The sequence below is a fragment of the Rhodotorula graminis genome (assembly GCF_001329695.1).
Source record: "Rhodotorula graminis WP1 unplaced genomic scaffold RHOBAscaffold_15, whole genome shotgun sequence".
NCBI classification, from domain to species: Eukaryota; Fungi; Basidiomycota; class Microbotryomycetes; order Sporidiobolales; family Sporidiobolaceae; genus Rhodotorula; species Rhodotorula graminis.
This window is the reverse complement of record NW_017264942.1, coordinates 347128-368079: the sequence shown is the minus strand read 5'-3', so window position 1 is coordinate 368079 and position 20952 is coordinate 347128. Positions and strand designations below refer to the sequence as shown.

Sequence of the window (20952 nt, the reverse complement as noted above, 5' to 3'; positions counted from 1 at the left end):
ACAGGGTGGGCACGACAGGCGCCGGGACCGGGCTCGTGCTGCGAATCTCGCGCCGCTTCTTGCTGTGGCGGTAGTCGGCGCCGCTCTTGTGCGCACGCTTCGAGTCGTCCTCGGTCATGGGCTCGTCCTCGCCGCCGCCGCTGCTCCCGCTGCCGTGCCGCGTGACGTGGCCCGGCTCGGGCGGCTCGACCTGGACGTCCATCGGCGCCTCGCTCCCGAGGCGCACGTCCGAGAACAGGGGCGCGAGGCTGCCGTCGACTCGTGCGCGTGCGGCGGCGTGCTGCGCCTTGACGAGGTCGGACAGGAGGGCCGGCCCGGCGACGCGCTCGACGAGGTCGACGAGCTTGCGGAGCGTGTAGTCGACCTTGAGCGGCGGGTGGCGCATGACGAGCTGCGAGTGCGGGAACGCGCATGTCGGGACGGGGCACGTCATGGGCAGCGGCTCGACGACCGAGCTGCGCCGCGACGACACGCTCGACGCCGTCGAGGCGCTCGACAGGGTGCGGTACAGCTGGTTGCTGTTGAGCTGCGTCGCCTGCGTCGGCGTCGACAGCGCCAACGAGTGAGGCGACCCGGTCGAGGCGTGCGCGACTTGTTGCGCCGGGATCGAGAAGGTGAACTCGGTCGCGCTCGTCGAGGCCGTCTCGATCGGCGGCGTCGCGTGAGGGTCGCGAGGCGGCGGAGGACAGACGAGGCAGTGCGAGTGGCCGCAGGCGATCGTCGTCGGGTGGTGGAGAAGGCGGTGGCACGAGGGGCAGGTGAGGAGGGAGGCCAGTTTCGAAAGGACGACGTCGATGGTCGGACCGACGTGGTCGAGGGTGGACGAGGGAGGGGTTGGCGCATCGGCGTGCGACGGCTTGGCGGTGGACGAGCGCTGCAAGTCGGGGAGCGTCGGCGCGTCGACGGCGAGGCCCGACGGCATGGGCAGCTTGCGATCGGGCTCGTCGCGGCGCTCGACGTCGTCGTCGCTGCCCGGCCTCCTGCGACGCCCTCGACGCAGGCGGTCAAAGTCGAGCGTGACCTCGCTCGCCTCGTCCTCGGAGAGCCAGTGCTCGCCCGGGTCGAGGTGCCGCGACGAGCGCGACGACGGGCCGGGCTGCTCGACGGCGGGCGTGGTCGACGCGCTCAGCGAGTTGGCGCGCGCGCGCCGACTCGACGGGGGCGGGAGCGAGCCTTGTCGCCGATGGCTGCGGGCCGTCGACGCGACCGACGAGAAGTAGTCGCCGCTGCCGGCGAGAGACGAAGGTGCGGCGCGCTCGTTGCGCGAGTTTGGCGAGAGTCTAGGGACCCGGCGCATGGGGTGATGCGAGGACGTCGAGGGGAGGGTCGAGGTCGACGAAGAAGACGAGGTGGGAGGCGCTTGGTGATCAGGGCGAGCGGGTTGTGGGTGCGATGCGGCGGGAAGCGACTCGGAGGTCGAAGGTGGCGGAGGGCTGACGATCGGCGTACGACCTTTGGCCGGGGAAGGCGAGCGGCCTGCACGGGGAGGGAAAGAGAGTGCGTGAGCGTGTGGCCGAGCCCCCAAGTCGATCGTGCGCTTGCGCGCTCGAGCGAACAGCGACGTACCGAGGACCGAGCCGTCGCCAACGTCGACACGCGCATCGTCGTCCGAGCCCGGTGCGACTGCTCCGCTCGCCTGCACGCCCACGCCATGCGCATGCCCCTGCACCGACATCGACGAGCTCCCCTGCTGGTGCGAGCTCCGATCCTCAACGACCCGTTCTCGTCGCGCGGCGCCGTGCTGCCCATCGACCGCCTCGAGCCGGCGACGATCGGGCGGTTCAGCGAGTTGGTGGTGAGGTGTGGGCATGGTTGCGGCTTCTAGGCGGCGGCAGCCATGCGCTGAGGGCGAGTGAGACGGCTGTGGAAGGACGAGGAGACGGGTCAGTCGAGAGATCCGAGGGGGCGAGTTGGCGGCAACCGACGCGAGACGCACCTGAGGAGGCACGGCGAGGTGTACAGAGTGTGCTCGAGTGGACCTAGTGCGCGGCGAGTGCGGCAGAGCAGCCGATGGCGACGAGGAAGGAGGATGACCGCGGTCGGCGACCGATGAGGATTCGAGGTGGGGTGAGGACAACGCGGTGACGGCTGGCGGTGGTGCAGGGCTGGGTGGCGGTGGTTGTGCAATGCAGCAGTGCAGTCGAGCGTGCAGCCTGGGTGGTGCGAGGCGTGAGAGTCGAGAGCAAGCGACCCTCCCCCTTGCCGGCTCGCGCCCACCGCCGGCGAGCGACTCGAGGCTGCGATCGCCACAAACGCACGCGCGCGCTCCCCTGCCTCGCTCAGTCGTAAGATCGTCGCTCTCGTTCTCGACAGCTCTGCTGCTGCTCTCTGCTTCCGGCGCTCGCACAACTTCGCTCAAACCGACGCAGCTCGAATGGCATTACGTCGCGCTCGGCGGAAACCAAAGACTCGCTCCGCACGCTCGTCCTGATCGAGCAACCTCGCTCGGCGCACCGCCTACTTCGCCCATCGCGAGCAGCTCGCGAGCGAGAACAATCTGCGGGGCCGGGGCGGCCGACGACGCACGCGTATGAGCACCTGAACCCGAGCGAGAAGGATCGAGAGAGACGGGGGACGCACCTGAGAGAGGCCCTCAGGCGTAGTCGCGGGGCGCGACGCGGTACACGATGAGCTGGCCGGCGCGCATGTCCTCGACCTTGTAGCTGCCCTCGACCATGCTGCCGCTCTTGGCGTCGACCTCGAGCACGCGCAGCTTGCCCTTCTTGTCGTCCCACGCTGCGACGACGGCGACGTGAGGCGCCTGCGCCGACCCGACCGTCTTGCTCGACAGCGCATGCTTGAACTTGGCGTGCATCGAGACGACTGCGAGAGAGAGAGAGCGGGAGTTAGGAGATTGCGCAAGGGTAGAGAGAGGGAGAGCGGGACGCACTGTCGCCCGCACGAGGCTCGTCCTCCTGCGACACGGTCGCCGCCTTCTTGCCCTGCTCGACCGTCGCGTCGAACACGACGGCGCCGTACCTGCCGCCGCTCGGCGGCATCGGGTCGGTCGCACGCCCGAGGCAGAACTCGATCAGGTCGCGGTCCGACAGCCCTCGCGCCGATTTGTCGCTCTGCTTGACGTGCGCTGCCGCAAACACCTGCGCGCCGAGCGACGCCGACCACTGGAGGAGCGAGTCGAGGTTGGCGCGGACCGGGGCCGAGCCGCTCATGCTGTCGCCTGGCTGCGACTGCGACGGGTAGTCGCCGAACGACTGGCGGGGCGAGATGGGCGCGCCGGCAAAGGCAGACGAGCGACGAGACGACTGCGTCGCCGTGCGCGCGAGGTCGGTCGACATGCGGGGCGAGAGCGGAGCGCGCATCGGCGGCGACGAGGGCGAGTCGTGCGTCGGCGAGAGGGGAAGCGAGGCCTGGTGGCCGCCGGCCGGGCGAGGCGGCGGCGGCGGCGGCGGCATGGCGCTCTCCTCCTCGTCGACCTCGACCTGCTCGGGCTCCTGCTCGTCGTGCGCGAACGACTCGGGCTCGTCGACGTGGTGCTGCTGCTCGTCGAGGACGTTGCCCTGCTCGGGCTCGGCGTCTGCCGCCGGGACCGGGACCGAGCGGCTCGGCGGCATCGTCGGCGGGCGACTCGAGGGCAGAGGCGGCGGTGCCGGCTCCTCCTGCTCACCGCCCTCAACCTCGTCGCGCTGCTCGCGGCGGTCCCCCTCGCTGCTCGCGCTGTGGCGCTCGAACGCCTCCTCGGTCGCCGCGTCCGACTTGGCCTTGAGGCTATCGGCGTCCTCGGCGAGCGGGCGCGACTCTTCCTGCTCGGCCTCGACAGGAGGGGGAGCAGGACGAGCCTGCGCGATGCCGGGGAGGGCAAAGCCGCCGGCGGGCATGCCGCCGATACGGCGAGGCGGGTGCGCTGGGGCGGCCTCGTCAGAGCCCGAACGAGACTCGACGGCTGCGTGCGGGCAAGGGGTGTGTCAGGGTAACGCCCAGAGAGAGGAAGGGGCAAAGAGAAGGGACGCACGGCGAGATTCGAGCCCTGCAGGCTTGAGCTGGCCCTCCTCGGCGAGCTCGTTCGTCGGCTTCTTGACGGGCGCCTTCTTCTTGGGCGCACCACCCGGCGGCGGCCCACCGAGCCCGCCGAACATGGGCATCATGCCCTGGCCGCCGAGCTTGGCCATGCGCGCCGCGAGAGCCCGCCGGCGCGCCACCTCCGGGTCCTCCTCCTCTGCCTCGTCCTCGTCCTCGCCGCCCTCCTGCTCGTGCTGCTCTCCGTCGGCGCCGCCGACGTCCTCGGCCTGCGCCTTGGTGAGCGCCGCCTTGAGCATGGCCGGCGGCGGCGGCGCACCGGGCACGAGTGGGTCGGCCTTCTCGACCGCGGCCGGCGTCTGCGTCCCCTCGACCTTGCCCCACACCGGCTGCGCCATGTCGGCCGGCTCGTGGCCCTTCTCGGCGCGGCTCTCGGCGATCTGGCCCGTCGACGGCGCGTCGACGAGGGGCGACGCCGTCGACTCGTCGAACGCCTCCTCGGGCGGCGTGACGATCTCGGGCATCGACGCGATGATGCGGTCCTCGGCGGCGGTCGTGACGCGGTCGGCGCCGACAGGAGGAGGGTGCGTCGGGACGGGAGGGTGCTGAGGCGTGGCCGGGTCGCTCGGCTCGTCGACGGCGGACAATTGCGTCTGCGGGACGGGCGGGCGGCTCCTCGTCGGCGGCGGTGGCGCCTCGCCGTCGGGCGCATGAGCGGTCGGGCGCGGCTCGTCGACGATCGTGTCGGCGCCGCTCGCGAGCGCAGGTGGATCCATCGAGCGCGAGGGCGGCGGCGGCTCGCGGCGAGAGAGGCCCGAGGTCGGCACCTCGGCGGTCGGCGGGCCGGGACGAGGCTCGTCGGTCGGCTGGCGGACGAAAGGAGGTGGGAGAGGCGGACGAAGCGCGGACGGCGAGAGCGTGGCGCCGTCGTCGGTGGCGGCCGAGTCGGGCAGGGCGGCGACGGCCTCCTCGGCGATGGTCGGGCGCTCCTGCTCGGCGCTGTCGTCGTGCTGGCCGTACTCTTCGGCGGCGAGCGGCTCCTCGTCGGCCTCGAGCGGCGGCTCGTCGAGCTCGACCGCGTGCTCGACCTCGTTCTTGACCTCGGCGGCGGGAGGCGGCGGCGCCGGCGTCTCAAAGTCGTCGTCGTCGGCCGGCGCCTGGACGCGCTCGTCGTCGTCGTCGTCCTGCGCAAGGAGCGAGCTCGCGCCGCCCATCGACGCGAGGACGTCGCCCTTGGGCGCCTGCTCCTCCTCCTCGACAGGCGGAGCCGGCGCCGGCTCCTGCGCGGGCGCGGGCTCGGGCTCGGGCGCAGCCGGCGGCGTCTCGACGGCCGGGCTCTTGGCCTTGCGCGCCGCACGAGGGCCTGCCGCACGCTTCGGCAGGGCGGGCATGCCCATGCGCTGGCCGCCGAGGCCCGCCATGCGCTGTGCGACGGCGGCGCGCTTGGCCTCCTCGTCGGCCTCCTCGGGCGACGCGCTCACGCCGCCCTCGACGGCCGCGGCTGCGGGCACACGAGAGCCGGCCGGCGTGACGTCGGCGAGCGAGGGCTGCTCGACGGCGTGCTCAGGAGCGCGAGCGGCGGCGTCTCGGGCGGCGCTCGCCTCGGCCGGCTTGCTCTCGCTGCCCTCGACGACGTTGGCCACGTCCAATGGCGTGTTGCCGACCGCCTCGGCCGACGCCTGCTGCTCGTCGCCGTCGACGCTGCGCGGCGCGTCGGGCGTCGCCTCGGCGGGCTCGAATCCGGGCACCTCGGCGCCGGGGCTCTGGGCCGTCGTCTCGTCCTCGCCCGGCTGGTCGTCCTTGACGACCGTGTCCTGGAGCTCGGCCGCCTCCTTGGCGCTCTCGCCGCCCTCGTCGGCCGCCTGCTCGTGCTCGGGCTCGGGCTCGGCGCGGCGCCACGGCTTGGGCTTGGGCGCTTGACCCGGCGGCGGGGGAGCGTCGACGCGCACGCCGCCCGAGCCGCCGCCGCCTCCTGCGCCGCCTTGGAGGAGCTTGATGCGGTCGCGCAACGAGCCGCCGCCGCGCGAGATCGAGTCGGCGGCGTCCTGCGCCGAGAAGTCCTGCACGGCGCCGGGTGCGGGCTCGTCGGACGACGTCGAGCGCACGAGGTCGGGGACGGGTGCAGAAGGTGCGGCGGCAGTCGACGACGACGAGGGCGCAGCGGCGACAGCCGGGGCGGGAACCGGAGCGGGCGAGTCGGCCGCCGGGCGAGGCTTCCACTCGCGCGGCTTGGCGCGAGGGACAGGCGGTGTGTTGCTCTTCTGCGCCTCGGCCGCCTGCTGGAACGCCGCGATGCGCGACGCGAGGGCATTGGGCTTCTTGGCCGGCGGCGGCGGCGTCGCCTTGGCCGCTGCGGCGGGAGGTGCCGAGGGCGGAGCGGCGGCGGGTGCGGCGGGCGCGAGTGCAGGCGCAGATGCGGCGGGAGGCGCGACATCCTCGAGCGTCGGCTGCTCGACGGGCGAGGTTGGGGAACGGGCAGTCGGCTCGTTGGCGCGAGTGGTGGAAGTCGGCTCGGCGGCGGCGGCGCCCTCGTCCGACTTGACGCTGACGGCGGCGGGCGTCGGCTGCGACCCTTGGGTGACGTTGGTGTCGTCCATGGGCGTCTCGTCGGAGGTGGCCTGGGCGGGCGAGGCCTTGGTGGGCGGCTCGGGCGCGCGCTCGGCTGGCGATGCGAGGACGTCGTCGGCGACGGCCTCGACGAAGGTGGCGGGGAAAATGCCCTTGTCGCCGGTCGCGAGCTCGCCCTCGAGCCAGTCGCCGTCGTCGTCGGCAGCCGACAGGACGGTGAGGTCGGCGCCGGGTGCGAAGGCGAAGGCGGGCTGCTGGCCGGGCGGCGTCTTGTACTTCTGCACCGCGCGAGCACGGTACGGGTAGGTGGACATGTCGGTTGTGGAGGTTGCTCTGGTGGTGACTGTATGGGCCCGTCGAGGGCGTACGAGATCGTGAGCATCAGGGACGAGGATCGGGGGATGACGATGAGGGGGAGGGGAGGGGGAGTGGAGGACGGCGAGGGCGCACCTGGTAGGGCGTGCAGTGGGTCGAGTCGAGTGCTGGCGGTACTGCTGAGGTGCTCTCGCTCTCAGAACAGCGTCGAGTGGGTTGGGAGAGGGACGAGGAGGGAGCGACGCTCGACTCGCACGCGAGCCAAGTGGGGGACCGTCTCTCTCGCTTTCCTCTCGCACGGGCAGGCTCCCGGCTCGATAGTTGTGCCCAGCAGTGCATTGCGTACCGCCGAGTCCCGACCTCGCGGAAAAGGGAGAGCTAGAAAAGGGTCGAACGGCGAGGAGAGAGGGAGAGAGCGACGCTCGTCGAGGTCCAGCCCCGCGAGTCGAGGTGGACGAGGGAGGGGGAAGAACGAGACAAAGGGGCGACGACGAGGAAGAGGCGAGGCGAGGCGAACGAGCGTGAGGGGCATCTGGTACGAGGAGAGGGCGGGAGGGCGAAGAAAGGCCGCGAGGGAGAAGGGGTATCGTCGAGACAGGTGGTCGGGGGCAAGCGTCCGTGGCTAAGGGTAGAAGGGGGGCCGAATACGAAGCCAGGGCGGCGCGAGGGCCAAGAGGGGTACTGCATGCAAGAGAGGAGGAGGGCGAGGCCCGAGGAAAGGGGAAAGGGGCGCGGCGACGACGACGCTCAGTCGAGCATGAGCGAGTTGCTCTGCTGGACAGGTCTGCGAGGGCAAGGGGCATGGTCAGTCCTGCTTGCACGAGAGAGAGAGGCGAGAGAGAGAGAGAAGTGGGCGCACCTGCCGATCAAGCCCGGTGCGACGGCGCCGTCTGGCCCACGGTGGATCTGGACGCGCCTCGGGCCCTCGCGGTACGTGTCGGTGCCGCCGAGCGCGAGCCCGATCGGCGGCGATCCGCCGTGACCGTGCCCAGACGACGAGTCCGAGAAGCGCCACCACGACGAGCGGCGGTCGTCGGTCGAGCCCGCCGGGGCGTGGTGCGCGCCCGCTCGCGGCGAGCCGAACGGCGACGAGAAGTCGCCCGTCGAGGCCGTCGACGTCGTCGAGATGCTGCCGCTGCGGCCGCGGTACGTGCCCTGGTTGAGGTAGAACCCGCGCAGGCCGGTCGGGCTCGCGCCGCTGCCCGGCGCCTGGGCCATGTCGCGCGGCAGGTCGCGCTCGTTGCGGCCGAGGCGCGGGCTCGACGAGAGGGCGATCGCGCCCGACTTGGTGGCGCGGAACGCGAGGTAGCCGGCGATGGCGATGAGGAGGACGCCGCCCGTGACGACGACGGCGATGATGATCGTCTTGCTCTTGTCGCTGCTGCCACCGTCCTTGGACGTGCGCCTCGTCGACGTGCCGTCGGCCGACGAGGCTGAGCCCGAGTCGCCGTCGTCCGAGCCCGACTCAGACGCAAACGACGTGACGGCGAACGACGACACGAACGTTTGCGCGAGCTGGCCGGGGAGGCCGTCCTGCGTGTAGATCGGCGACGACGGGGTCCGGATCATGGCGCTGAGCGCGTCGACGTAGCTCGTCGGGAGCGACCCGAGGAAGACGGTGCGGATCGTGCTCGCGCCCGTCGCGTCGGTCGTCTGGTACGCCTGGAGCGCGATCGTCTCGAGCGTGCTGAGCGACACGTTGAGCGCCTGCGTGACGACGATCGGGACGTAGTAGAAGATCTGGCCCGACGCGTCCGAGTTCTCGACGACCCACGACCAGGGCATGCTGTCGTCGAGCAGGATCGAGATGGTCGAGACGGGCACTGTGTCGGCCGCCGCCTGCGACACCTGGGTCGACGAGCCGTCGCCCGACGACGACGACGACGACGACGAGCTGTCGTCGCCGGGTACGATGCGCGACGGCATGTCGCTCGGGAACGCGACCTGCGACGTGATCGTAACCGACGGCTTGCCGCTCACCATCGACGTCGACGCGCCCTGCTGGAGCGCACTCGAGTCGGGCGCGGTGGTCGTGAAAGAGCCCGACGACGAGTCGGTGGCCGAACCCGACTGGGACGAGCTCGACGACGAGGGCTGGGCGATGACGAGGGTCGAGGTCGGGACCCACTCGTACTCGCTGTTGATGCTCGACGAGCTCGCCGAGACCGACGACGACGACAACGACGACGCAGAGCCCGACGCCGAGGCCGAGTAGGACGAGCTGGCGGCGGCGGCGGCTGACGACGTCGCGTTCGACGAGCCCGTCGGGACCGCGCTCAACGACGACAGCGGACCGCTCGACGACGTCGAGTTGCCCGTCGCGATGGGGACGGCGGCGCTCTGCGACACTGTCGCGTTGCCCGACGGGAGCGGGGCGACCGGCGCGGCAGAGCTCGACGACGCGCCCGGGATGGGCACGACGGCGGTGCTGTTGCCGGCAGCGGCGGGGCTCGATGTCGCCGATGCCGTCATGAGCGGCGTCGAGGCCGACGAGCGCGTCGCCGGGGCGGTCGCGTTGCCGGCACCCGCCGAGAAAGACGGTGCCGACGACGAGTCGACCTCGCTCGAGCTCGGGACAGGGCTCGCCGGCGGGCTGCTCGTCGCGTTGTTGGCCAGGTAGGTGGGCTCGGCGACGACCGAGGACGACGCAGGCGCGACAGGAATGCGGGTCGAGACGATCGGCGACGAGGTCGGCAGGACGGACGCCGTCTCGTTCAAGCGACTCGTCGGCACGACGACCTCGGGGCCCGACGAGCTCGTCGGGCGCGCAGTCGCAGTCGAGTTGCCGACCGCGGCCGGCTCGGACTCGATCGGGGCGCGGATCGTGGTCGTGTCGGCGGTCGAGGCGGTCGAGGACGGCGTGAGGACGGGGACGACGGCGGTGAGGTTGCCGAGGATGCCCGACGCGCTCGACGCCGAGGCCGACGGTGCGACCGACACATCGATGGTCGACGAGGCCTGCGCCGCCGACGTGATGACGGGCACCGACACGCTCGTGGCCGACGCCGTCGCGGTCGCCTCGTCGGTGGCCAACGACGACGCCCGACGGGTCGAGGTGACGCTCGCGCTCGGCTCGTCGATGCTCGAGGCGGCGGCGGTGGTGGCGGGCGCGACGGTCGAGTTGGCGGCGCTCTTCGTGCCGAAAATGTCGTCTGCACGCGAGGACCAAAGTTCGGGTCAGTGTCGGCATCGACAAGGAGAAGGAAAGAGAGAACGGAAGACGCACCGAGCTGGCTCAGGATGCCGCCGAAGCTCCCGGTGCTGGACGAGGCTGCCGCGCTGCTCGCCTCGGCCGACGTGGTCGCGCCGATGGGCGCGACCGTGACGCTCGAGGGCGCGCTCGAGGTTGCGCCCGAGGCGGGTCCTTCGATTTGTGCACTCGACGACACGTCGGCAGCCGCGGACGACGAGGCGCTGTCGGCCGGGGCGTCAGAGGAGGCCTGCACCGAGCTCGACGACGCCGGGGCAGAGCTCGACTCGGCGACCGGGCTCGCCGATGTCGACGCGTCGGCCGACGAGGGGGCAGGCGAGGACGAGGCGATAGTCGAGGAGGAGGAGGACGTCGAGCTGGGGGCGGAGGACGACGAGCCGCCGACGAGGCTCGACACGAGGTTGCCGAGGAAGCCGCCGGTCGACGACGAGGCGCTGCTGCTCGACGCGGGAGCGGCACTCGAGGTCGTCGGCTCGACCGTGGACGACTCGACAATGGCGGACGAGAACGCGTCGTCGGCGGCCGCAGCGGAGGACGCGCGCGCCGCCCGAATGGACGAGACGACCTCGCGGCGACTCGGGGTCGATGCCGAGGGCTCGGCGGACGATGTGGTCGGCTCGTCGGTGGCCGAGGTGCGAACCGTGCTCGTCGTGTCACTGTCGGCGGCTGCGGCGGTACTCGGCGCGTCCGACGTCGTCTCGGCGGCGGGGGACGAGCCGAACGACGAGCTCGAGGCCGTCGACGGCGACTCCTCGGTCGAGACGGGCGACGCGGTACTGGTCGCGTCCACGACGGTCGACGAACGAGTGCGGGACGAGGTCGAGGCAGGCTCGGACGAGGTCGACGACGAGTCGGTCGCGTTGAGGGACGAGGTCGCGTTGGCGAGGAGGGCGTCTGCGAGCTCGGCGAGGTCGATGTCTGCGCGCGTGTGCGAGGAGAGAGTCAGTACCGAGTCTGCCGAGGTGCGTATCACGCCAAGGCTGTGCCCGAAAAAGGGCGGGCGATTGTCGAGGGAGGCACGCGTCGGTCGAGGACGCGTCTCTGCCAACGGCGGGGGACAGGGACGAGGGAGAAGCGGGAGGGGCTCACCCTCGCTGAGGCGGTCGACCGACTGCCGCTTGACCACCTGGGCACCCTCGTGCCCCTGCTGGCCGAATCCACGCGCCCGCCTGGCCCCCTGGGGGGTCGAGCGCTCGACGACGGCGGCGGCGAACCCGAGCCTCCTCGGGCGCTGGAACGGCTCGAGGGGGGCACGGCGCTCGAGCTGGGTCGGCTGAGGCGGCTCTTGAGGGTTGGCGAACGCTAGTGGGGCGGCGAGGAGCACCCACGCCGCGACGAGGGCGGGCGAGCGCATTGTCCGTTGAGCGAGACGGGGGGAAGGGGGAGGGGGGGGAGTGTGCTTCTTGGCCGGCGGACGGCGGGCTGGCGGGAGGGGAGGGGGAGCGGAGGGCGACACGGACCAGCCGAGGGGATCAGGGAGGGAGTGGTGAGAGCCCTGGGTGTGGTGACGGGCGAGCGAGGGACGAGGGGTGGGAGAGGGCGAGCGAGAGCTGGGTGTGTCTCTCCCACGCGACTCCGGCTCCGCAGCACCTACCCAGCGCTCCTCTTTCTGGCAAGTCCGTCACCCGCTCGGTGCCCTTTCTCTCGAAGCTCTCCCACCCTCTCGATCGCTCGCACCCTCGCCGTCGTCGGTCGTCCCTCTTCCTTCTCCTCTTCCTCCTCGTCCCTCTTCTTTCCCCCCCGCACTCGACCTCGCTGCGGAGCTTTCTCGCGACCCTGTTTTCCTCTGCGCTCCGTCTCTCTCACACGTCGTCGGCTCGGCCGCCGCGCCTCTCGTCGCCGACCTCGAGCCGCACCGGAGTCGGCCACCGAGTCGGTTCTCTTCCTCCTCGCGACTCGGCACCGCGAGCAGCGTCGTTCTGCGACTCGTCGTCGCTGTACGACGTGCGTGCAGTGAGTGCGCGTGCGCGCAAAGCTGTCGCCCTGTCGAGGTCGTCGGCCCACCTGCTTCTTCTCCGAGCTCGTCGCTCGCTTCCTGCTTGAGCGCGACTTTCCTCGAGTTGACTCGAGGACCAGATGAATCACGGCTCTGCAGGACCGCTGCCTGAAGGGCGAGCGGCGCAGAGCGTGCCTCGCCTGTCACCGGGTCACCTCCTCTCGGCGCTCGACGCGCCGGCGACATGCGGGAGGACGGCCTGCAGGCGGTCTCGGCGGTCACGATTATGCTCGTCAAGCGCCGACGGGGTGGACGAGTGCTACGAGGACGGGCGAGGCGGGAGAGGCGCTAGAGGGCGGACGACGTGACGGTCCGTGCGAGGGAAGAGTTGGGCCAGAGCTCGTCCAGCTCACTCTTCTCTGTTCGCGCTTCGAGCTTCTCTTTACGCTTCGATTGCTGCTTGGGCTCGACTCATCCCAAGAGGGCTCGAGAGGCCGGCGAGCCGACAATGACTGAGCGAGGGACGCAAGCGCTTCGGGTGACTCGCCGTTCTCTCTCTCTCTCTTCGCGTTCTGCAGATTCTCGGTACTGACACTCTCACAAAGTGCCTCTTGCAGACGATCTCGCCGTCGAGCAAGTGCTGCCGCAGGGGCGGTGCTCAACCAGGCGAGCCGGTCAACAGTGAGTTGTCGACGAGCTCTCCTTCTCGCGCCTGCGCCGCCCGCGCCTCACTTTCCCTGACGTCGCTCCCGTCACACACAGGCTCGCTTGCAGAGAGACATCGAGCGAGTCGTGTCGGTCAGGGCGAGCCGCCAAGACGAGCAAGAGCGAGAGGAAGAAAGCGAGGATTGAGGAGGACGACGAGGCAGGCTACGGCTCGCCATCGACTCGCGCCTTGCGCTGTCGCTCGTGCTCGAGCGAGCGATCCTGAGAAGGGAGCCGCCGTCAGGAGCCGAGTGCCCCCGCTTCGACGCACGCCGCTCGAGCCGTCTCGAGAGAAGGAGCTCGAGCGGACGAGGACAGCTCTGGCGCTGGCCCGAGACCGTCAAGCAGAGAGCAGAGACTGCGAGGTTCGAGAGAAGAGTTGCAGCAGGGATCGCCTGGCCCCGCCGCTGTGGCGAGGGCAGGCACGAGCAGATGCAGGAGACGAAGCGACTCGAGGAGGTTCGCGGGCGCGAGGCAGCTGCGCCTCGGGCACGAGCGGCGTAGAAGCAGGAGCGTCGTGACGAGACTGCCTCGCTCTGCAGATGACCTCGACAGACGGCCGCCAGGAGAGGGCGGTCGCAGTCAAGGTCCGAGCCGAGGGGGAGGGAGCAAAAGACGAGCAGAGCGAGCCGGCGCAATGCGCGCATGCTGCCCTCGACCGCGCGCAGAACGGAAGCGACAGTCGCTCGGGCGAGAGCTTCGAGGACTACTGCGCGCGGGAGGACGAGTCAGCTGTCGACAACGATAGGCGGGAGGAGCGGAGGAGGGGAGGGGGAGGGAGACGCACCAAAGGGAGGCTCTTCGCGCTCTCGAAGCGCTCGAGTTGACCATGCTGGGCCTGTCGATGTGCTTGAATCGGGCGCAGAGGTCGTGGCTGGCGGGTGGACGAGGTTGCGGCGAGTTGGCGAGATGAGGATGGCGCGAGGGCTGGCGACACCTCGTGAGGGTGCGCGACTTGGACGAGGTAGCTCGTGAAGGTGCACAGCAGGTGGTCGAGCAGTGCAAGCATCCCCACAGCGTGGTGTGGGAGCGAGAGGGAGCGACTTGGTCCGGCTCTGAGTCGTTCCGCTCTCCTCCTCACCTCTCACCGCTACTGTGCTCGAGATGCTCCTGCACGCCTTCAAAAGACTGGGGTCTGCCGTCGTCGCATACTGGTCCAGCCCGTGCGTCCCCTGCTTCCCTCCCTCTCCTCCCCGCCCTTCTCCTCCTCACCCTACCTCGTCACCTAACAATCGCCCCTCTCGCCCTCGCCGCAACAGGTTTAGCCCCGTCGACCCTGTCACAAAGCCCCGCAGCGACCTCGTCACGTCTGCATCCTTCGTCCGCCTCGCCCGTCTCCCTCTCGAGCTCGTCGCCATGATTCTCAACGAGCTCGCTGTCCTCGACGAGCTCGACGGCGGCACGGCGAGAGCGCCCATGATGGCGCCCAGTCGCGAGATCCGCATGGCCCTGTCGAGGTGTGCGCGCGTCAGTCGCTCGTGGTACCTGCTCGCACGAGAGCACCTGTACCGGTCCATCGTCGTCGTCAACTTGTGCCATTGCGAGGCGTTCGTCAGCGCCATCGAGCGCAACCCCGACCTCGCCCTCCTGTCGCGCAACCTCGTCCTGTTCGGCGGCACGCTCTTGGCGTCACCGTCGGCGTCCGAGGCCCGGTTCGAGCGCCGGTACGACCTCTTGGTCCGCGTCTTGCGCCTGTGCCCTCGACTCGAGCGGGTCCGGCTCATGCACAACTGGGACATCTTCTGCCCACTCGTTATCGACGCGCTCACGAACCTCAACAACCTGTCGTCACTGTACTGCCGCCCGTTCGTCCTCAAGATCGTCGAGCAGTACTCGTCGATCCTCGATGCGCACGATCTGCTCTCGCGGCTGCCGCCCTCACTCTCGTACCTGTTCGTCGACGGCACTGTCGGGAGCTATGACTTCCTGCACCACGTCCCGTCGACGATCGGCCTCGTCGAGTATCGGCTGTCGAACACCCACCAGCGGTGCGACCCGACCTTCGTCTTCCAAGAGCTCGAAGCCGACCTTGTCGAGGGCGTCAAGGCCATCCCGGGCAGCCACATCAACATCCTGCACAAGGCAGACGTCGACTCGGCCCTCGTCGGGCGCGTCGTCGCCGGCTTTGCGGCGCAGGGCGTCGAGCTTGCCGCGATCAGGACGGCGTGAGCGACCCTCTCTCCTGTGACGGTGCGTCCTCTCTCTCTCGCTCCTGATGCGCAGAGCGATTGCCTGACATGACGAGCCGAGTGCGCAGGTGGTCACTGTCGTCGTCGCTCGGTGGCGGTTCCTCCCTTCCTCCTCGCCCTCCCTCTCCTCGCTCAACGCCGCCCTCCATCCTCTCGCCTCAGTACCTTATCCTCGTCGCCCTCGTCATCTGTAGCCGTCCCTCGTCGTGCCCTTGTTGCTATCTATCCCTCTCGAGCCGTGCCCACGACGAAGCGAGAGCACCGAGAGCGTCAAAGTTCCGCCAGCTCGTGCTCAACTCGACGAGCGGTCAAGCTGCCCGTCGGCCACGCCCCTCCCTGAACGAGAGCTGCACTGAGAGACGGGCGGCGCGAGTCTCGAACCCAGTCGAGAGAGGCTGACACGCACGTCGAGAAGAGCCCTCTCGTCAAAAGTCGAGGTCCGAGCGCTCTCGTCGACGTTCACCTTTCTCTCTCGTCCTGCTTCGAGCACGGCGAGTACGTCTTGCTCAGTGCGAGGATGCTGGAGCTGCGACCGAGAAGGCGCTAGCGGTCGACTCGGCGCGAGCCAAAGAGGAGACGAGGAGGAGCACGAGGAGCGTCGGTTCGGCGCCGCCTCGTCTCGCGCAGCGCTGCGTCGCTCGAGCTCGAGTCGAGAGCTGACGAGAGCGAGCTTCTCTCGAGAGGTAAGCCTCGAGAGAGCCGAGTGCGGCTGCTCGTGCCGGATCGACGAGCAGCTCGAGCCGGACGACGAGGGCTCGAGCGGGACGAGGACTAGCTTTCCGCTCGCTCGAGACGGATAGACGAGACGCACAGGGATAGCGCACACAGATATAGAACAGGGTCGTCTACAAAAGAGGAGGAGAAAGGCGAAGAAGGCGCAACGGCCGTACTCGCTCCCTCGCTCGACGGTCCCTCGGGGTCACACACGGCACACAAGCGAGACGTCGACGGACCTCAGAGGTGCATGATGAAGGCGAGGTGAAGGACGACGCCGCCGATGAGGATGGCCGACGAGAGCTGCGGGCGCGCAGGAACACGCCGTCAGTACGATTCGCGGGAGGGCAAGCGGGACCGACGTAAAGGGACGAAAAGGTCGACCCACACGCTGCTCGTCCTTGGCCTCCTCGATGGTCTTCTTGATGGCGCGCCAGAGCAGGTGCCCGCCGAAGAAGTGCTCGCGCGGCGACGTGATGGCGCTGGCCAACAGCTGGCAATAGCCCTCGGGCGCCGAGAGCGACTTGGGGCAGCCGTCCTCCTCGTACAGGTGCTTAGCTACGAGGCTCTTGTTCGAGATGACCGTTGCGACGTCGAGATAGTCCGAGATGGCGGGGTACCACATGTAGGCGATGCCGAGGAGGGCGGCCGGGATACAGTAACGCGGCGAGAGGCGAGCACGGCGGCTGTAGCTGCGGACGTTGCGGGATGAAGATGATTGACGGCTCGAGACGAGACCGAGGACGAGGAGGGGAGAGGTGCGCACACAAAGTAGGGCGACACGAGTTGGGCGACCAAGTTGGCGTACAAGCCGGTCGCGAACCAGACGAGAAACAGCCAGATGATGAAGGTCTGCGAGAGAGGGTGCGAGGCGAGTCAGATCGTGGCGTAAAAGGTGCTGAGAGCGGTGAGAAGGGACGTACGAAGACGAAGACCGTGCCCGACTGCGCGGGCGAGTCGGGGAGCAGCGCGTATTCCGCCAAATCGGACCCCGGCGCCAGACTCATGTGCCCGTCGAGGAACTGCTGAGCCTCGAAGTGCGGGAGGGCATCGGCCTGGAGCTGGGCGCGGTAGGTGTCGCGAAGGTTGAGGATGAACAAGTCGACGGGGAGGAGGAAGGCCGACAGGCGAACGAGGACCGTGAAGGCGATGGTGGCGAGGGCGCTAACCAGATCGGAACTGCGCGCGGTATGTGGCAGATCAGTAGCGGCTCGACGAGAGCACGCGCTCGCGAGGAAGGGAGGGATGCCTTCAAAGCGAGAGGAGGCGCACCTGCGACGGGTCCAGCGGTACCCGCAGGCCGCCAGGACGAAGAAGCCGCCACCAAACAGGATGGTCTCCATGAAGGGCTGCCGAGGGTGGCGGTGAAGAGGTAGGAGGAGAGAGAGAGAGGGAGAAGAGAGCGGGGAAGCGAGGCGCGTGTCGAACGGCCAACGCGCGTCCGCCGAGTCACCTCGACCGCCTGTTGCGGCTCGCCTTGCCGTCAGGATCGAGCTCGACTTGTGCAGCGACTGCTCTGCGAGCGTGAGGAGCCGCCGCACGAGAGACGCCGAGTCGACCCGACTTGTGCCCAACACGAGGCCCGAGCGATAGGGCGAGGGAGCGCGAACGCAAGCGCTGCACGAGCGAGCTCGACGAGCGGGTCGGTCGACATCGAGGGCGACAGGAGGGAGAGCAGACGAAAAGTGGGCATCGCTGCCGAGCGCAAGCTACAGGTCCGAGCACCTCCCTCGCTCCCTCACCTGCTCGCGCCGCCCACCGCCCCGTCTTCTCCCCGACTGCCCCCGCCTCGCCTCGCTATTGCCCCTCCCACTCTGTCCCTCGCCCCCCGGGCCGCCTCACCATCTACCGCCGCGCCTGCTGCCCCGGCGCGCCCGTACCGGCGCCCGCCTCGGCCGCGCCGAGCCCCCAGTACCGGTTGAACCGCATGCGGATGCCCTCCCAGCCGTCGAGCGCCGGGCGGCAGTCGATGAAGAAGGCGAAGTTGGGGCGGAAGTTGGCCTCGGGTGCGGGAGCCGAGGAGGAGGAGGAGGACGAGGGAGGAGCGGGAGGGGCGAGGAGGCCCGTGCCGCGGCCGGTGTAAAAGTCGATGACGTAGCGCACGCGGACGGACGAGGGCTGAGAGGGGTCGGTGGAGGAGGCGTCGGTGGTAGAGGACGAGGGGGACGAGGTCGAGGGAGGGACGACGGGTCGGTCGACGAGCCAGTCGTGGCGGTCGAACGGGGCCGTGTACCTGCGCGCGCACGAGAGCGAGGTTAGTCTCGGCGGACGAGGTCGTAGAGAGAGAGGAGGGGACGCACCCGATGAGCGTCTTCCACCTCGCACGCGGGCTGACCTCCTTGGGCTTGCCGACGAACGACACGAGCTTGGAGCCCGGGTCGACGCCGTGCGGGAGGCCGAGGGCTTCGCGCTCCCAGTCGAGGACCTGGTTCCACACGCGCTCGTTGACGGCGTTGTGGATCGGGACGACGATGCCCATGTCGCGGGCGTTGGGGTTGCGGTTCTTGCGCTCGAGGGCCGAGTAGAACGAGGCGGGCGAGGGGTAGACCCAGTTGTCCTCGGAGGGGACGGCGGCTGCTCGCTCCGACTCGTGCATCGGGCAGGCCGAGGGCGGCGCATCGGCGGCGGTCGAGGCGGGTGCTGGTGCGGGTGCGGCCGAAGTCGAGGACGAGGACGAGGACGAGGTGGGTGGCAACCAGCGCGGGATGGACGACACCTCGCGCTCAGTGCTGAGGAGGTGGGCGTGCGGGTCGGTGTCGCTCTTGGGTGCCGGGAACGAGTGCTTGGCGGGTGGTGGTGGAGGCGAGTTGGCGGTGTTCTGGCGGTCGAGCCAGGCCGAGCGGGTGTCGTGGTCGACGGGGCACGCCGAGGGTGGGGGCGGGTCTTGGGGTGTCGGTGCACTTGAGAAGGGCCACATGGCTGCTGGTCGAGGCTGCAGAGCGAGAGGGCGAGTCGTGGAAGGCGACAGACCGAGTCGGCTTCATCAGCTCGAGCGGCGAGGCGACAATCGCCCGCTGTCAACCTCACAGACGCGTCCTGTGAGGCTGCGAACCTCTCTTTCAGACTATCACACGGCTCCCTGGCCCTCGAGCACCACCTCTGGAGCGAGAGGGAGAGCGGCGGCGCCCGCGCCTGCCTCGCGTCGGCTGTGTGCTCTCTCGTCCTCCTCCGTTCACCCACCGTAGCTCCCTCTGAGCGACACCATGGCCCCACGAGTCCTCTCGAGGTCGTCCACCCTCGAGAACCAGCTCGACACGCTCTCGCTCCACGACGACGCCCACCCGCCAGCGCCCGCCGCCGCTCCTCCCACCGCGCCTCACCGCCTGTCGACCCTCGCAAAACCCTCGACGACCCACAAGGTGCGCACCCCGTACCCTCACTCTATCCTCGCACCAACTCACTCGCGCCTCCACCACAGCTCGCGCCCATCCGCCCCTCGACCAGCGCACCCTCGTCGTCAAACCCGCCCTCATCCAACATCGGCCGCACCTCGCTCCTCAAGCCCCAGCTCGCACCGCCTTCGACCGCACGCTCGTCCACTACCACCGGGTCCCAGTACCGTCAACCCACCTCGACCTACGCCCCACCTGCCGCCCCCTCGACCACCGGCCTCCCGACCAAGTACCGCCCGGCCGGCGCACCCTCGACCGCGACCAACCCTTCGTCCACCTCGTCTACTCTGCGCGTGCCAGGCCCTTCTTCCTCGTCCTCCTCCTCGTCGGCGGCGGCACCCTCCCGCACTGGGCCGCCGCCTCCCTCGGCGTCGCCCGACATCGGCTCGTACGACGGCGGCTTTGAGCGCGACGAGCGCGCAGCGGCACAGGGCAGCGCCCACGTCCTCAAGGGCGACGCCGTCAAGACGCTCGCTCTCGACTCGTCAAGTGCCTCGGGCAGGTGCGTCGCCTCGCTTCGTTCGACAGAAGCCTCGTGCGCGACGCCGTCCGCTTGCGAGCGGGCACGGCGCGCTTGGATGCACGTGTAGCGATGCGCACTGACACGTCGCACACGCGCAGCCACCGCACGACGGTCCCGTTCTCGCTGTCGTCGTTCGAGATTGGCAAGCCGCTCGGCAAGGGCAAGTTTGGCCGCGTCTACATGGCCCGCACAAAGGCCGAGCCCAAGTACATCGTCGCCCTCAAGTGCCTCCACAAGGAGGAGATCATCAAGAACAAGGTCGAGAAGCAGGTCCGCCGCGAGATCGAGATCCAGTCGCACCTCGCGTGCGTCCTCCCTCTCCCTCCTTTCTTTCCTCCTCGACCGCTCGAGACTGACCCTGTCCTCGCCCGCACTCGCGCACAGTCACCCCAATATCCTGCGCCTGCACGGCTACTTCCACGACGAGCGCCGCATCTTCCTCATCCTCGAGTTTGCCGGCAAGGGCGAGCTGTACCGCTCGCTGTCGCGCACGGGCAAGTTCAGCGAGAAGCGCGCCAGTCGGGTCCGTCTATCCTCCTCTCTCTCTCTCTATCTCTTTTGTTCTCGTCCCGACGTCGAGCGTCGGCAAGCTCGGGCACGAGAGCGCGGTCCTGACGATGCCCCTTCCCGCCTCCCTCGCAGTACATCGCCCAGATGGCCGACGCGCTCGCGTACCTGCACGCCAAGCACGTCATCCACCGCGACATCAAGCCCGAGAACATCCTCATCGGCGTCAACGGCGACCTCAAGCTCGCAGACTTTGGCTGGAGCGTTCACGCGCCGGGCAACAGGTGCGTCTTGTCTCCCTCTCTCTCGCTCTCCCTCGTTACAGCGGGACACCGAGACTCACCCTCGCACTCGCACCGGTCCTCCCCGCTCGTCCACTCGCAGGCGCACGACGCTGTGCGGCACGCTCGACTACCTCCCGCCCGAGATGGTCGAGAACAAGGAGCACACGACGGCCGTCGACCTGTGGGCGCTCGGCGTCCTCACGTACGAGTTTGTCGTCGGCACGCCGCCGTTTGAGGACATGAGCGGCCACGCCGGCACGTACCGCAGGATCACGAGGCTCGAGTACACGATCCCGCCGAGCGTGAGCCCAGAGGCCGCCGACCTTGTGCGCAAGGTGCGTCTCTCTCTCTCCCTCTCCCCTCCTCGTCCTTGTCCGCTCGCGTCCCTTTCCCTCCTGTTGTCGTCACTGACACTCTCGCCTCCTCTTTCGCCCGTCCCCTTGCTCTTTCCCTCCCTTCCCCTTTCCTCCCTTACCCACGCCCACAGCTCCTGCGCCTCAACCCGCTCGACCGCCTCCCGCTCAAGGACGTCGCCGTGCACCCGTGGATCAAGAAGTACGAGAAGCGCGCGACGGGCAGCAGCGCCGGCGCCGAGTCGACGGCGGGCGGAGCGAGGGCGAGCCGCTGAGGACG

At 69.6% G+C, this 20952-nt stretch overlaps 6 protein-coding genes across 6 annotated transcripts; 2 read left to right on the top strand and 4 right to left on the bottom strand.

The window, feature by feature from the left end:
• Positions 1 to 2352: 2352 nt before the first annotated feature.
• Positions 2353 to 7059, bottom strand: RHOBADRAFT_55886 (uncharacterized protein). Its single transcript, XM_018418068.1, has 5 exons — positions 6994 to 7059; positions 3971 to 6886; positions 2891 to 3901; positions 2581 to 2823; positions 2353 to 2497 (listed from the first exon to the last, which is right to left on the bottom strand). Exons 2-4 carry the CDS (start codon positions 6855 to 6857, stop codon positions 2594 to 2596), a joined length of 4128 nt encoding a protein of 1375 aa, XP_018268469.1. The 5' UTR covers positions 6858 to 6886; positions 6994 to 7059; the 3' UTR covers positions 2353 to 2497; positions 2581 to 2593.
• Positions 7060 to 7177: 118 nt separating this feature from the next.
• RHOBADRAFT_55885 (uncharacterized protein) lies at positions 7178 to 11423 on the bottom strand (the record flags this gene model as incomplete). Its single annotated transcript, XM_018418067.1, has 4 exons — positions 7178 to 7642; positions 7718 to 10010; positions 10085 to 10987; positions 11159 to 11423. 4 exons carry the CDS (start codon positions 11421 to 11423, stop codon positions 7606 to 7608), a joined length of 3498 nt encoding a protein of 1165 aa, XP_018268468.1. The 3' UTR covers positions 7178 to 7605.
• A 2391-nt stretch (positions 11424 to 13814) lies between these two features.
• Positions 13815 to 14879, top strand: RHOBADRAFT_46869 (uncharacterized protein; the record flags this gene model as incomplete). The annotated part of the gene is made up of 2 exons (XM_018414877.1): positions 13815 to 13873; positions 13970 to 14879. 2 exons carry the CDS (start codon positions 13815 to 13817, stop codon positions 14877 to 14879), a joined length of 969 nt encoding a protein of 322 aa, XP_018268467.1.
• A 974-nt stretch (positions 14880 to 15853) lies between these two features.
• Positions 15854 to 16956, bottom strand: RHOBADRAFT_55884 (uncharacterized protein; the record flags this gene model as incomplete). Its single annotated transcript, XM_018418066.1, has 5 exons — positions 15854 to 15916; positions 16002 to 16305; positions 16380 to 16465; positions 16537 to 16792; positions 16886 to 16956. The coding sequence occupies 5 exons, from the start codon at positions 16954 to 16956 to the stop codon at positions 15854 to 15856; spliced, it is 780 nt and encodes a 259-aa protein (XP_018268466.1).
• Positions 16957 to 17458: 502 nt separating this feature from the next.
• Positions 17459 to 18530, bottom strand: RHOBADRAFT_55883 (uncharacterized protein; the record flags this gene model as incomplete). The annotated part of the gene is made up of 2 exons (XM_018418065.1): positions 17459 to 17846; positions 17914 to 18530. 2 exons carry the CDS (start codon positions 18528 to 18530, stop codon positions 17459 to 17461), a joined length of 1005 nt encoding a protein of 334 aa, XP_018268465.1.
• Positions 18531 to 19516: 986 nt separating this feature from the next.
• RHOBADRAFT_39442 (uncharacterized protein) lies at positions 19517 to 20832 on the top strand (the record flags this gene model as incomplete). The annotated part of the gene is made up of 5 exons (XM_018413620.1): positions 19517 to 19833; positions 19913 to 20051; positions 20171 to 20319; positions 20420 to 20654; positions 20807 to 20832. Coding segments are annotated over exons 1-5 (783 nt in total), but the record flags the coding sequence as incomplete, so codon positions are not given.
• Positions 20833 to 20952: the final 120 nt, after the last annotated feature.